The sequence below is a fragment of the Anser brachyrhynchus genome, assembly GCF_964034855.1.
Source record: "Anser brachyrhynchus genome assembly, chromosome: 27".
Taxonomy (NCBI): Eukaryota; Metazoa; Chordata; class Aves; order Anseriformes; family Anatidae; genus Anser; species Anser brachyrhynchus.
In genome coordinates this window covers 5540700-5554441 of record NC_137720.1, presented here as the reverse complement: position 1 = coordinate 5554441, position 13742 = coordinate 5540700, and the positions used below count along the sequence as shown (strand labels likewise).

The window sequence follows — 13742 nt, the reverse complement described above, 5'->3', positions numbered from 1 at the left end:
GCGCGATTGCCGGCGAAGGGACGCGGCTGCCTGGCTGCTCGCGGACCGCGGAGGATCGACGGGAGGGAAGGATGGAGACCCCGGGCGAGCCGGAGCTTGTTGCATAAATTCCAGGTTTAGATGCTGCCCTTCTGCACAGGCTACGTGAGGGGAGGGAGACGGAAACCTTTTGTGATCTCTGCGTTGCTCGCGCCGCAGCGTGCACTAGAAAGACCGGCCGGCTCTCCCGAACTCGCCGAGTGCGGCTCGCCTGGCAGAGGAGCGCTCCCAAGGACCAGAGCAGCAGGATCCCTTTCCCCAAGAATTTCCAGATGAGACCGTGAGCTCTGCGGTGTGCAGCCATTGCAGTGGGTGGGGGTGGAAGGATGGCTTGGAAGGTGCCCAACAGCTTCAGGTGACCTGGAGGTTCAAAGAAAGCAAACTTGTTTTTCTCCTGATCATCTTTTTATTTGCGTATACCCTTGAAACCCAGATGTGCTAAGCAGCCTGAAAATTTCAGCCTGTCTTGCATAGCAAATGCCCTGATGAAAAGGAGATCTCTGAACTTTTCTTGTCATATCCCGAGCTCCTCTAGAGGAGAGGAACAAGTCCCTGGACTCCCTTCCCAGGGGTGAGGGAAGGAGAGCTTGTCTGCACAGCTTCTGTAGGGTGTTGGGAAGAATCTCATTTATCAGAGGCTGAGAGGAGGTGCCGGGGCATGTCTCTGACTTGAGCTGCTGCAGGAAGAGGAGAGGGTGTGCTTGCGTTTGGTCTCGTTTTGTTTTGCTTTGGAAGCAAAGGAACTAAAATGCCTCGTTCTCCAGAGCTGCTGCCTGTTTGAGTCAGGGGCTGGGATGCAGCAGCTGCACTTAGCTGAAGAAAATGAAGGAAGGGCAAATACAAGCGTGCACCAAGCACCTGGCAGGACTGAATGCATTGTGTAAAACCCATTCTGATTCCTCTGTCTCTCTTGCTGTCAGCCAGCGCAGTGTTGTAGTTAGGCTCTCCGGTGCAGCCAGCCAGCGCGGTCGGAGCCGCGTGTTGCAATGCCCCGTGTCGGATAGGCGGTAACATGGCAGTGCCAGGACTCCCAGACTCATGCTCAGGGTCGCTCGCCCCTCTGCTCCTCGTGACGCAGTAACGGAGAGAAAAAGCCCTTACCATGGTTTGCCTCTTTCAGGACTGCTTGGGGAAAAAAAGTATAAGCCCTTCTTATCTTCTGCTGCAGTCTGTGTGCTTTCTTTGTCTTGCATGTCTTCCTGTGGACAGCTGCTCTAGTCTGGCTTCTGCTGCTTTTCTCAGAGTCCGTCGTGTCTGTTCTGTGTCTCAGCTGCATGAAGACGTACTTTCTCTCTAGCTGCTTTGTGCCTCCAGCGCGCTTGGCCCTCCCTGCTGGCCCGCTGGGCAGCGTAGTGCATCCGGAGTCGCATGGACGAGCGGACCTGCACGGCGCTGCGCGGCTCTGAGCGGCTCCACTCCGTTCCCTCGCACCTGCGGCTGGCTGTGAATGCCTTGGGGGAAAGCTTCCTGCCCTCCTCCCGCCCCCTTCCGATGAGCCAAGCACTGGATCGGCATCCCTGTGGGGTTGGGCTTCGTGTGTTTGCCTGGCAAGAAACTCGCCCGAGCCCTGCGAGCAGTGCATGTGATGCCATGGTCCCGGGAGCGCTTCTTAAACAGTTTGCTGGGGCAAGGTGTTTCGTTTTCTGAGCGCTAACTGGGATACAAATTAAACCCGGAGCCCGTGGAGGTGCTGGAAGCTTGTTGTCCATGCTCTGTGCACACCAGCGGAATTGTCTGCCAGCTGATTTATTGTACTCTGAGCATAATTTTTTGAGTTTCTTTATGGTAATGACTATGATGTGGCAATGCCATCTGTCTTCCTCAGAGTGCCGCTGCTACCGCCTTAACGGTTTTTCCCTTTTCAAGCGTCTGCCGATTCCTCTCTCGTCAGGTTCGCGGATGCTGGAGCAGAGTGTCGGGGAGTGGCTGGAGTCCATCGGCCTGCAGCAATACGAGAGTAAGCTGCTTTTGAACGGCTTTGATGATGTCCGCTTCCTGGTAAGTTGCTGGTGGGACCTTTGGGCTCTAAGGAACACATCAGCCGGACCCCGACTTGTTGCGGGACCCCTGTGTCCGTTGCAGAGCAGACCTGGGTTCTGCAGCCCAGCAGAAGGGTCTGGAGGATGTGTAGGAAGTTAGACAAAAGGAGGAAACGAGGGTTGTGTCGGTTCATTCGTCTTCCCATTTGATTCAGTTACAGTTGTTACGGTTTTTCACTGTAATTTTGTTATAAAATTTTATTTACTCTACCGCCTAAATCTTTACGATCCAATTTATTCAAGATATGGGACCTGGAATTCATTAATGTGTTGAAAAAGTCACTGAGCCGTCTGTGCTCTGGACTGTGAAGACCTCTTGTTGGAAGTATCCTTACTCTAAGCACGCAGGCAGGACATTAATGAGCTGAACCTGATCGTGTTGACACTGTTGGCTCTGAAACCTAATGATGGCAGCACCCTAATGTTTAATATTGAGGGTTTTGGTGCATAGAAACTTGGTGGCACGGTGCAGAAATCTGAGAATTTGCATGGGATGATAAGCTGCAGAGACAAATTGGGGTGCGGGGGGGTGCTTTTTGTGCAGCTTAAAGAAATGCCTTTGCGTGTGGACTCCTTGGTGCTGAGGATGGTGCGGAGAGGTGACATCCAGGGGGATGTCACTCCGTGTTGTGAGCCAGGCAAAAAGGGCTCCGAAAACACCCCGGTGAGTGAATGTGACAGTTCCACGTCTGCGGGGAGCCTCCTGCTCTCCCAAGTTAAAAGCAGCGCCCATCGTGCGGTGGTGGAGGTCTGCGGGGGGCAGCCGGAGAAAGAAAGGGAGACTGAGCGGGGCACGGCTCGAAGGGCAGGGAAGGGCACTTGGGTATGGAAAGGCAGGATGCAATTATGCTCTTAAAAAATAACCTGACCAACAGGACAAGCGTTCCTGTAAGCGTTATGGGATCTCCGCCCAGCCCTGGAGGTTGAACGCTGGCAGATGTGCCCCCGTGAGTACCCAGCCCCACGTCCTGGCCTCCGTGGCAAGCGGCTTCTCCTTTGTCTGGTTCAGGCGCCTTCAGCAGGGGAGCTGCTGGCGACGGGCGACGGCTTTCTCACAGGCTTTTGCCTCCACCCTGTGCTGAAACGGATCGCCCCCAGGTCCCTGCGTAGGGTCCTCTGCCGACGGGCTGACCTTTGTGGTGTCGGCGGGCTGCTGGGCTGCCTCTTCCAGCAGCGAGCAGATACGGCGTCTCGAGCGCGACGATAGACGTCCCGGTACAGAAGTTTAACGACAAAGGAACTCAGCTTTCCATTTGGCCCCGGAGAAGCAGGAGCCGGAGGCTCAGAAGCAGGAATTTGCATTGACCGTGGTTCTTTGCAGTGAGTAGCTGCCTAGCTGCTGACCGCCTCGTGCAGAATTTTCTCGTTTGTAAGGAAATCGGCCTCTGCTCGTTCCAGGCAGTGGGACGCTCTCTCCTTGCTCATTCCTCTCAATTTTAAAAGGTCAAATAATTTAACAAAGATTTCCTGCAAACCCTGGCTGATTTCCTCTTTGCTGTTTATCCTTTTTACTGGGGAGTTGACTCTGGCACCCATGTCAAAGCTGGCTTTTAAATCCTTTTATCTGAGCCTTAGGAACTTCAGGCTAATACAGGCGGCACAGTCTGAAAGTCTAATTCATAAAAATCTCCTCCGTGCTGCTACTTCCCTTCAGCCGCTGATGTTGCGGGAGTAAAACCCTCAGATACCGTACAAATGGGAACTGAGTTCGTTTGTTTTTAACACTGATGATGATGCTCTCAGATGAATTATTAAAATTGTTGTAGACACTGAAGCTGGCTGCTGCAGCGAGTACTGAAAGGGCATCGGTGCCGGGCTCCTGCCGTGGCTGGTTGCCTGTTCCTTTCCTTTTTGATGCAATAATTTCCGTATTAACTCCTGCTTTCGGTCACTGATATTTCAAACTAAGTGACATTATTGTCCTGGGCCTAAATCAGTTTCTGTGGAAGGCTCAGCCTGTGCTAGGGCCCCGTTACGTTAACTATTTCCAAGCCTAACGAATGCTGAGTGATGGTTTGCAGGCCGCCAGATGGGCTGTGAGGCTAATTAAGTTGTAGTAGCAAAAATTAAGAAGTTGGAGTCTTTTCGTAGGGAAACACTTGTTTCCTATATAAGATTTCACGTCACATTATGCTCTCAATATAGTGCTGTGGGTTTTTTTCAGCCTGCCGAGGATGCTCCCTGGGCTGCCTGCATCCCTGGGTGGCCCCTTTGGGTGCAAACAAGAAGCCTGGATGTTGGGGAGACAAAAAAGCATCCTGAGCAAAATGTTAGCAGCATGCTGTCAAACACACAGCCTCCTAGAAAAGCTCTTTAGTCTCGTATGTTTATGAGGAATTCTCAGCCCGCAGTACGTACAGGTGAGGGGGGTTAAGAGAATGGTCAAACAAAGAGCACATCCTGCAGGGGGGACTGGGGGAGATGCAGCGTTGGCTGGCGCCGTGCTGTTTGCTGCTGTTGCTTTATTTAAAAAAAAAAATGGATTTTTACAATGTTGTGGCGCACCAAGTAGGTAGTGCAAAGGTGGTAAGAGACAGAACTCGGAGGGTGCAGAAGTTTGGCCTTTTGGTTTTCTGTGCCCTTCTAGCCCCTTCTTTAGGCAGTTCTTGTTTCAGGAATTCCGAATTCCCTTTGTATTTTCACTTGGCTCTCGTGTTAATTCACACCCTGTGTTACAAAAGCCTTTCCCCCCGACGCAGGGGAAATGATTCACGAGCGCACAGCACGGTGAAGTGATTTTGAAAAGTTCTCTGTAAATATATTAAGCTTCTTAATCGGATGTAAGGCAGAAATACCCGTTGTTTCCAAGAATAATAATTCTGTTGGTTTTGGAAATCCAGACTCGTTATTAGTTGATATGTGGCTGGCTCCCTCTGCTCTGCGGACACGCGGCCGGCGCGAGCTTCGTCTCCAGCAGCGGCGAGGAGCAGCGATGGGCAGAGGGGAGGCAGCGATCCTGCTGCGTGCCTGCTTACCAGGGAGCACCGCCGGCCCAAGGAGACCTGGGAGACCCGCAGCATTCACGGTTTACGTCGAAGAGGCAGGGTTGGGGATGTAAACTGTAACGCGAGCCATGAACGTTTTACGGGTTTCCCAATAAAAAGGGAAGGGAGAAGTGTGTTTTAGCAGATAGCTGGTGCGGGCTGTGAATGCTGAGCAGAGGTTTCTCTGCTCTGGGGAGCTCCAGAGCTGCAGCAGGGACAAGTTTTTTTTAGCAGCCTGCAGCTGGGCGGCCTCGGGCTCCGGCAGGACCCCTGCCCACGGGCTGGCTTTATGGGAGCAGCGCTGCCACCGGCAGCAAACCTCTCGTTTCTGTTGCCCTCTGGGTGTGCTTTGGGAGAAGCGATGACTGCCGTCAGGACTGACCCTTCTCCCGCGTGCGTCTCTCTGCCAGCGCTGTTTCTTTCTTGGGGGGGAATTCAGGACAAACACCAGAGTAACTTGCAGTACCGGTTAGCTCTGAGCGGTGTCAGGCTGAGCCTGTTAGGAACGTTCTCACTTCTGGAACTTGCAGCCACTGCTGAGGGCTTACGAATTGGCTATCAGGGAAGGGCAAGCAAGGAACCGCGCATGTTAACGCACAAATTCAAGGAGCATCCTCCTGCCTGGACGCAGTTGCTGGTGTTTTAGGAGCTGGAGCTGAGCTGGGAAGCAGCAGACGGGCTGAGTTTGCAGCGCTGGCCTCGCTGGTGCCTTGCTTTGTTCCAGCTCTTAAGGCAGGGTTTCTTGATCAGTATTTCCATGATGCACAATTCTTGTTAGAGCTGCAAAACAAAACAAAGCGCTGCAGCGTTTGGTGTGGCACACGAGAGCATCTCAGGGACGCTGACTGGTTTCGGTCAAACGCAGAAACTTGCACATTTATGGCTGGTTCAGAGTAAACAATCCCGATCAAGTATTGACTTCGGTCGAGAGTGGATATTGCTGACACAGGGCAGCAGGATTATTTAAACATCAATCTGACGTGATGTTAAAATTTACTTGCAAATGTATGTGTTTCTGGGGAGGGACTAAAGCTACATTTATTTCAGATGGTGTGTGATCTTCCCTCTTGATAGAGGGAAGAAAAGGGCTGTAAAAGATGGACTGAAGTAGCTTTGTTTCCTAAAAGACCGAGTTCTCTTTCCAAATGCCGACATCTGTACTGAGCCACACTGCTGTTTCTGGGTAACTTCTGTTCCCTTTAAGTTGCTTTGCTGTGGTGCTTGTGGGCAATGCTAGGGAAGGGCCTTTCCCTGCTTTTCTTGCTGTCTCTCTACAGCTTGAACCCTGCAGGCCCTGGGAGCAGCTTCTTTGGCTCGTCCTCTCCGCTGCCACGCTGTGACCTTCACCGTCAGCAGTGCTGGCTCGGGGCGATCGGACTGTGACACCAAACTTCTGCTCTTCATGGGGGGCTTGAATTCGAAGAGCAGCCTGTTCAGCCAGCTGGGGATTTAAAGAGAAAATGGAGATGGTGCTTCAAATCCTCCTCTTCTGCTCCGCAGCTTGCTGGAGTTCTGTCATTAGAGGGGAAAGGTTTATTTGTGCGATGGGTAAACATCGCCGAATTGAAGCTGCTCGCTGAGGATTACTGGCAGTGGCTGTGCTGTCCTGGCCTTAGCAAAATACAGCTCTGCAAGTAGACCCAAATCCTCAGCAGAAGCGCATGCCAAATGCTAACAGTCCTAATGAACCAAGAATACCCCACCACCCAAGAGAGGCCAGCGCTGCTACCTCCCACGTGGAGGAATGCAGCCCTGGTGTCTGCACGGCCTTTCAGGAGACCCATTGCCTCATCCTCCACCGGAGGAGGAAAAGAAAAGGTCAGCTCACAAAGCCGTAGCAGTGAGTGAGCAGTGTCATTCAGGGGGGAAAAAAAAAAAAGCACTATAAATCAATTTAATTGTCCCTGGCTGGTAATGAACCGGGGGAGCTGTAAGAGTAGGAAAAATGTCAGAGGAGTAGGAACCGAGAGGGGTCCTGCTGCCGCAGCTCGGTCCCGCTGCGTCCCCTGTGGTCACCAGTGCCTTTGCAGGAGGTGCTCGCGTCGGGAGGTCGGGGAAACCGGTCTGGGGCTGTGAGATGCAGAGTGCGTCCCAGAGCCCCCTGGCAAACGTGGGACGACCTGGGGAGAGAGGCCAGGCTGGGCTGTGCTGCGCGCTGGGGAGAGGAAGGATGGAGCTGGCGGTGGCAGGGGATTGCAACAGTTCACAGGAGAGCTCTGCCTCCGAAACGGAGAAAGAAGTGCCATTGCTTATACCTTCACGTTAGTGGTTTGTGATCCGTTAGAGCCCATAAATCTGTCTGAGATGCTTGCTAAAGCTTTGCCCTTCCCTTGGAGGGCTGACTGCCCGGTGCTGCCTGAGACGGCTCCTGGTACCTGAGAAGGGCAAACCTCGCATGTTCTGTGCGGTGATTATTCTGTGCCTGAACTTCTTATTCAGTCCAAAGATCTTTCAGTTCGCAAATGAGCAGGTAAAAGAGAACAGAACCTATTTCCTATGGCTTTTTTTTAATTTTTATTGTTCAAGCCTGCGTTCCCATGGAGTGCGTGGAAAGCAGCTAATGCTGATTCAATCAGACAGCATCAGAAACGGAAATCTGTTCTCCTCGTGTAGTGCCCTGGGCTCCTTGAGGGTTTTCTTTTTTCATAACTGGGGAGAAGTGGTAGAATTATGACAGGATTGGGAGAATGGGGTATCCGCAAATAATTGAGAGTAGTGACATTAATTAGATTAAACGCAATTCAGTGCCATGTTAGATTAGCCTGTAGTGGTCTTCAGTACAGAATAGCCTTCCCCTTGTCCCTGGTTTTGTGTGCAAGCAGTTTAAAAAAATTAATAATAATGTAGAGCCGAGGCTTTGGCTTGATGTGTGAGCAGAGCAGGGCTGAAACACAGCTCTGAGCTGGCTCTGATGCCAGCCCTCCAGCCGCCGAGGGACGTGATGCACGCAGGGCCGGGTCCCCTTCGCCCGGCAAGTCCCCGTGCTCAGATGCTGGCTGCCGGCTGCGCGCTGCTTTCGCCTGCCGCACGCTGCTGGAGCACGGGCATCTCCCCTGAGCAGTGAGCGAGTGGGAGCTCTGCCCTGCACCATCTCCTTCCCGGCTGTCCCTCCTGGCTTGCAGGTGCTGCCCCCCGGGTGCCGCCGGGCTTTCAGCGTGCTCTGAGAATGGTTTTCATTTGAAACCGTTATTCATTTTGCCATTTTCGAGTAGCCATCTAGGGCAGAACCGAACTGCCGTATTCCAGTTGAGTCTTGCACCAAGCGCTGACCTCTTCAGACCAGCGACCTTTCAGGCATCCCACAGACAAGGTCTTACAGCTGCCGCATGTGGTGAGAGGAAGGGAGAGCTTGGCACGCTCACAGCGCTCGGGGAACGCCTTCAGCCAGACGCAGGTAGACCCGCATGTGGCTCGTGCCTGGGCAGCTGGCCTTGGCTTCAAGCTGAAGCAACCCCCAGCTGTCCGGGGAACGGAGCGGGCGGGAGGTCTCGAGCTGGTGGAGCTGGGCCTGCTCTTCCTAAAGCCCGTGCTGTGTGCGTGGCTCTCTGTCCCGCGGTGGCGTTTGGTGACCGATCCTGCACGTCGGTGTGGGCTGAGCCACTGGGGAGCTGCCACCTGGACGTGCCGGCCATCCACCCTTAACAATGGTGAATCGGATCTGAGGATCTCGCCGGCCTGGTTCGTGCGGGCTGGCAGATTTATTGCCGAAATGGCTTTCATTTAGTTTTATGACTTAGGGAGCTCATAAGCCGCATTACATGGTATTGTCTCCTGTTTATCGCTGCTGCCAGGATACTGGAAACGCGTTTCTGCCGCGGTCCCCAGACTGATTTCGATGCCCTGGATGAGCACCCCGTAAGAGCGGAATTGGACCCTGGTGTAAGAGCTCCTGCCAAGCGTCTGAGCGGGAACCAATTCATGCAGCGAAAGGATTTTTTTGACAGCTCTCCAGTGCGTCAGGCGCTGCTTGGGTGGCTCACGAGGGCTGTGCTTTGTCTAGGACGGTTTGCTTTTTCGGGTTATCTCTGGACGGGGACGGTGCGAGCGTGTTCAGCCTGACCTGACCCGTGGGATGCAGAAGCCGGGCTCCGAGGGAGCACTTTGGGGACCTTTTGAGGGCTGGGGACCGAGGGCAGCGCGGCGCTGAGCACCGCGCACCATGAAAGCGACTTCGCGGAGAGCAGCGAGCTCAGAGTGGGTTTTGAAGTGGGTGGACCAGAACTGGCAATTTAGAGAATACTTACATTTGATTCATTAGTAGCTCCAGGCCCAATAAACATTAAAAAAGCCATTAAAGTAGCAGTTAATTTTTTTTGCTCTCAATAAAATTGCCTGAACTTGACAACCGTGACCGATTCCCTCCGTTGCCATTGTCACGCTGCCAGTGTGCATGGGGGGAAAAAAATTAAGCAAAAATGAAGTGGCTGTGTGCTAATCTAGGATTTATTGTAGGCTTTTGTATAGGAGTCCTTTCCACAATCAATGCTATGTGAAGAGCTGGGCCTTCATTGTCATGGCCTTGGCAAAACAAATATTTCTTTTCCCCTGATTTCCATTGAACTACCTCGAACTGCAGCTACCACTAAGGGAAGGCACAAAACCATGAGGCCAACTACAAATGTGAATTCTCGTGGCCAAGGGCTGCTGTTGCTCCATGAAATTGGGGTGGGTAGGTCCCGGTTTTGGGGTCGACAGCCACCAGAGCGGGTTTGGCGGAGGGGCTGAGCGCCTAGGGCTGGCTCGTGGTGCTGTAGGTGCTCAGCGGGGCCTCCGCTCGAGGCTGGATCCATCCTGGGAGGTTTTGGGTCTTGGGGGCTGTGAAAGGGGGGCGAAAAGCCCCAAAGAGCAGATTGTGCACTTGCACAGACACAATGCAAGCTTGTTTTTAGGACAAGGTAATGAATTAGTCCATCAGCACAGCGTTAGCTGCTCCTGCCCTGTTGAATGAGATTTATCAGAGCAGTTTGCCCCAAGCACGGGTCCGGGCAGCCCTGACGGCTCTGCCCAGCACCACAGAGCTCCGATGGGTTTGAACGCGGGGACGGTGCGAGGCCAAACGTGCAAATTTCAGCCCCCCAGGGAACCAAGGCCCTCAGCCTTTAGCTACTAACAGATCCGGGGACGGAGTTTGTTGCCGGCTGCATTGGTGGATTTGTCAGCTCGCAGGAATGCCCTCGCTGGAGCTCATCTTCCTAAATTCGCTGCCTTCCCTTTCCCTCGGGGTGCTGCCCAAGGCTGCCAGGCTCTGAAGGCTGGTGGCTTTATAGAAGCGTGCAGGATCCGTCTTTGTCTTTCTTTATTTTCCTGCCTCAGAAGGAGAGCCTGGTGAGTGGCGTGGGGGCGAAGCGAAGCGCAGCCTCTGGGCTTTGGGACTTGCCGCGTTATCCCTGTTCGCGCTGGCTCTGTGGTGAGCTGGATGCGGCTCCATCTCCAGCATCCAGGCTCTTGGTTGCCAAAAGTAAAGCAAGAGCAGTGACAGCAAAATCCTTGACAAGATGCAAATTGTCTTGAATTTACTGAGAAGGGGGAGAAAAAAGAGCTTTGTGTGCATTAATCTGAGAAAAAATGGATGCTTTGGCTCATCCAGCTGAAGGCACTCTGCTATAGATGTTTGCAGAAGCCTTTGTAGTCTGGAAAAGCTGTGTTTGGGTTTTGCATCTGTTGCTTTTAATAGCAAACACATTCTGGTCTCAGTTCTTCCCCGCAGTCCGCCGCCTGTCTTTAATACGTGGTTTAGTAACAGCGGCAGCACTTGTATGAGCGTGAGCCTAGCGAGACAGGCGGGATTCATTAAACTGCATTTGCTGGCTGGATAAGACTCCGCGTCCTATACGAAACTTTCTTTGCCTTGGGCCCTTCCTTAGCTGGAAAGAGAGAATGGAGCAGAGCCAGGCTCTGAGCAAGAAGCAGCATCTGAAAATTGGGTAGTTAAGTGCCTGCGGAGCGCCCTGCTGGAGCAGCAGTGCTGGCAGATTTCGACAGCTCCGCTTTTGGCACGCTCGGCTTTGGGGTCACCTAACTGGCAGGAGGGGACGCTGCCTTCGTACGGTGCAACCTCCGACTGTGCTTTTCGCCTTTGATGAGAAACCTGGAGTCTCGCAGGCTGCTTAATTACAGTGTAGGATGTGAAGCATGACCAAAGCGGAGCCCTTCTCTAAAAGCTGGGTTTCTGTCCAGACGAGGGGCGGGTCGCTGGTGGATCTCTGCTCTCCTTTGGGGCCATGCAGAGGGCGGGGACGGGGTTCAGAGGGGCCCCCCGTGCTCCTGGGCATTTGCCCCTCTCTGTGGAGGGAGCCCTGCTCAGCCCCGAAGCTGAAGCAGGGATTTGGGGATGATAACGTGACACCCAGACCGAGGGTGGCACGGGGGCTGGCTGTCCAGCTGCCGGTCTCTTCCAGGTTGGAGTTTGGGGAGTGGGATTCACCCTGCCCAGGTTCAGGTGTCTGTGGCTGCGCCCATTGTTCGGACCCTGGGCGTGGGAGAGGGCTCGGCCGATGCGTTTCATCCCAGCACAGGTACACGTGCGCTGCAGGAATGTGTCCTGGGCAGAACTGATGCACGAAGGGGAGTTAAGGGATGCGTTGTGCTCCTGTGCCTGCTGCAAAAAAGCACAGCCTTTGCTCCTTAGGGGATTGTTCCAGGGATCACCCCAGCTGTTCTAGGAACAAAACACTTCCAACGGTTATTAACGTGTGCGTGGGGTGCTGTACCAAAATCCGGATTAATGCAAGCACAAGTGCTCCAGGGGCAGCCCCTGAGCGCATCGCCCCTGCGGTGCGGGCAGTGCCGAGAGCTGTTCCTGGTGGAAGTGAGGAGCTGTCGCCTGTGCCCTGAAGGAGAAAATGGTGAGGTGTGGGATGGACGGGGCGCTCAGACATCCCCCCTCCCCGGCATGAGCAAAAGGAGAGCTCTGGTCCTCGTGCAGCCCCGAGCTGTGCTCGCTGCTCGCAGCCTGCACAAGGTAAGAAGCGCTTGTCACAATGGATACAGCCTGAGTACGTCTTCGGAAAGTTTCGGTGATTCTAATTGGCATTTCTGAGCCGTAGAGGACTGGGTAACAGCAAAGCAAGGCCCTGGGAGCTTTCTTCTCCCCTGCCTTGGGCGTTTGCTGCGTTTGTCCTCAGAGGACCCCGAGCGGGGGCCAGCCGTGAGCCTGGGCGCGGGGTGCCAGGGCTGCTAGGCAGCCTGCAGCGGGATGCCGGGAGATGGCATCTCCTGGCCTGGTTGCTGACCTCTGTCAGCACCAACGGGGACCTTTGCCTGCTTTTAAAAAAGCAAACAGCGAAAAAACACACGCACAAAAAACCAAATACACCATACAGTGGGGGTCTCGTTCTTTTACAACCTCACCCAAGAGCAGTTTCTCTGGAATTTTGCAGCCCTGCATCGAGGCGGTCTCCCTGGGGCAGCGCTGCGCGGTGGAGAGGCTTTGTTCTGTCTCGGCACCGAGCGCCTCTTCCCTTGTTCCTCTGCGAGCTGCTGGGTGGGGACGTTTCTCCGTGTCTCCCCTCCTTGTTACAGCAAAGGGGATGGCTCCTGCCTGCTTCGGGGACAGACCCAGCGGCCTCGGCAGCTCGGTGCCTGGCGGGGCAGAGGGCAGAAAGCCAGGGCAGGGAGGGCGAGAAGGCTGAAGGCTGGCGGTGAGAAACACGAAATGCTGGGAAAGGCAGGGGAGGAGGAAAGCTGCAGCAGACCCCAGCAGGGTCTCCGTGCCCGGGAACCCTCCTTGCTTAGGGGGCTCCTGATGCGAAGGATTTATCAGACGCGGAGAGCAGGGCACCGAGCAGAGCTGTGGCAATCGCTGCGTGGCGCGGGGGCAGGTGGCAGTGGGACCGGGGCGCTGCGTGGAGCACCCCTGCCCCTTGGCTTTTGTCTGAACAGCGTGTTAAACGCAAACAGGTTTAAAGTCTGAGAATAAACAGCTCATCTGTTCAGCTGGCAAAGGTTAAAAGATCTCCAGCGTGTTTGCATTTAATTATCTATTTTAGTGGCAGCTTATTTTTTTCTTTGGAGATGAAATCCGGATGGGTTTAAAGGATGCTTCTCCAAGCAGAGGCTCATGCACAATAGGCTAATGATTTATTCAGAGCTGCTCTGCTTTGTCTATCCTGGTTAAGTACCCTGAGAACACAGACTGGCACCGAGGGAATTTAATGTGACACATCAAAATAAGGAGTGGTAGAGAAAGCTGTGGCTCTTACGGTATTTAACTAGCTTGTACCCTTGCTGCACGGCAAGCAATTTTTGTTGGATTGGAGATGCCAAAAGCGGGAGAACACCTATCGCCTCGCCTTGGGCCCGGCATGGCACGTGTCAGCATAAAACAGGCAGCCTGGAAATGTGCGCACAGCCAGCTCCACATCCCTCATTTGGAGAGGGGCCGTGCGAGCCAGGTGTGGCTGTGCTACAGCGCGCTAGCACCAAAAAGGCTCAACACTGGAAAACACAAGCAGGAGTAAAAAACGCACACAGGAGCAGCGAGCCTGTTGATTTTGGTACGTGAGGCTTACACGCAGCCGATGTCACCGTTTGCTCAGGTCCGCGCCGCCCTCGCTGGTGCGTGCAGGGTTTGCTCGGTGCGCCCTCGTCCACCGCGAGGCCCTGCGCCTGCTGCAGCTCCGGCACCCGGCTCTTTGGGGAGGAACCGAGCGGCCGAGCTCGGGAACGGGCAGGTCCCGGG

General features: G+C 54.1%; 1 protein-coding gene across 12 annotated transcripts in view; it reads left to right on the top strand.

Moving 5' to 3' along the window:
• Positions 1-13742, top strand: part of ANKS1A (ankyrin repeat and sterile alpha motif domain containing 1A) — a 106827-nt gene that overhangs the window by 76109 nt on the left and 16976 nt on the right. For all 12 annotated transcript variants that reach the window (XM_080569134.1, XM_080569136.1, XM_080569135.1 and 9 more), the window contains one exon: positions 1931-2037. In XM_080569134.1, coding sequence (XP_080425260.1) covers positions 1931-2037 — 107 coding nt within the window. The remainder of the gene's footprint in view (positions 1-1930; positions 2038-13742) is intronic.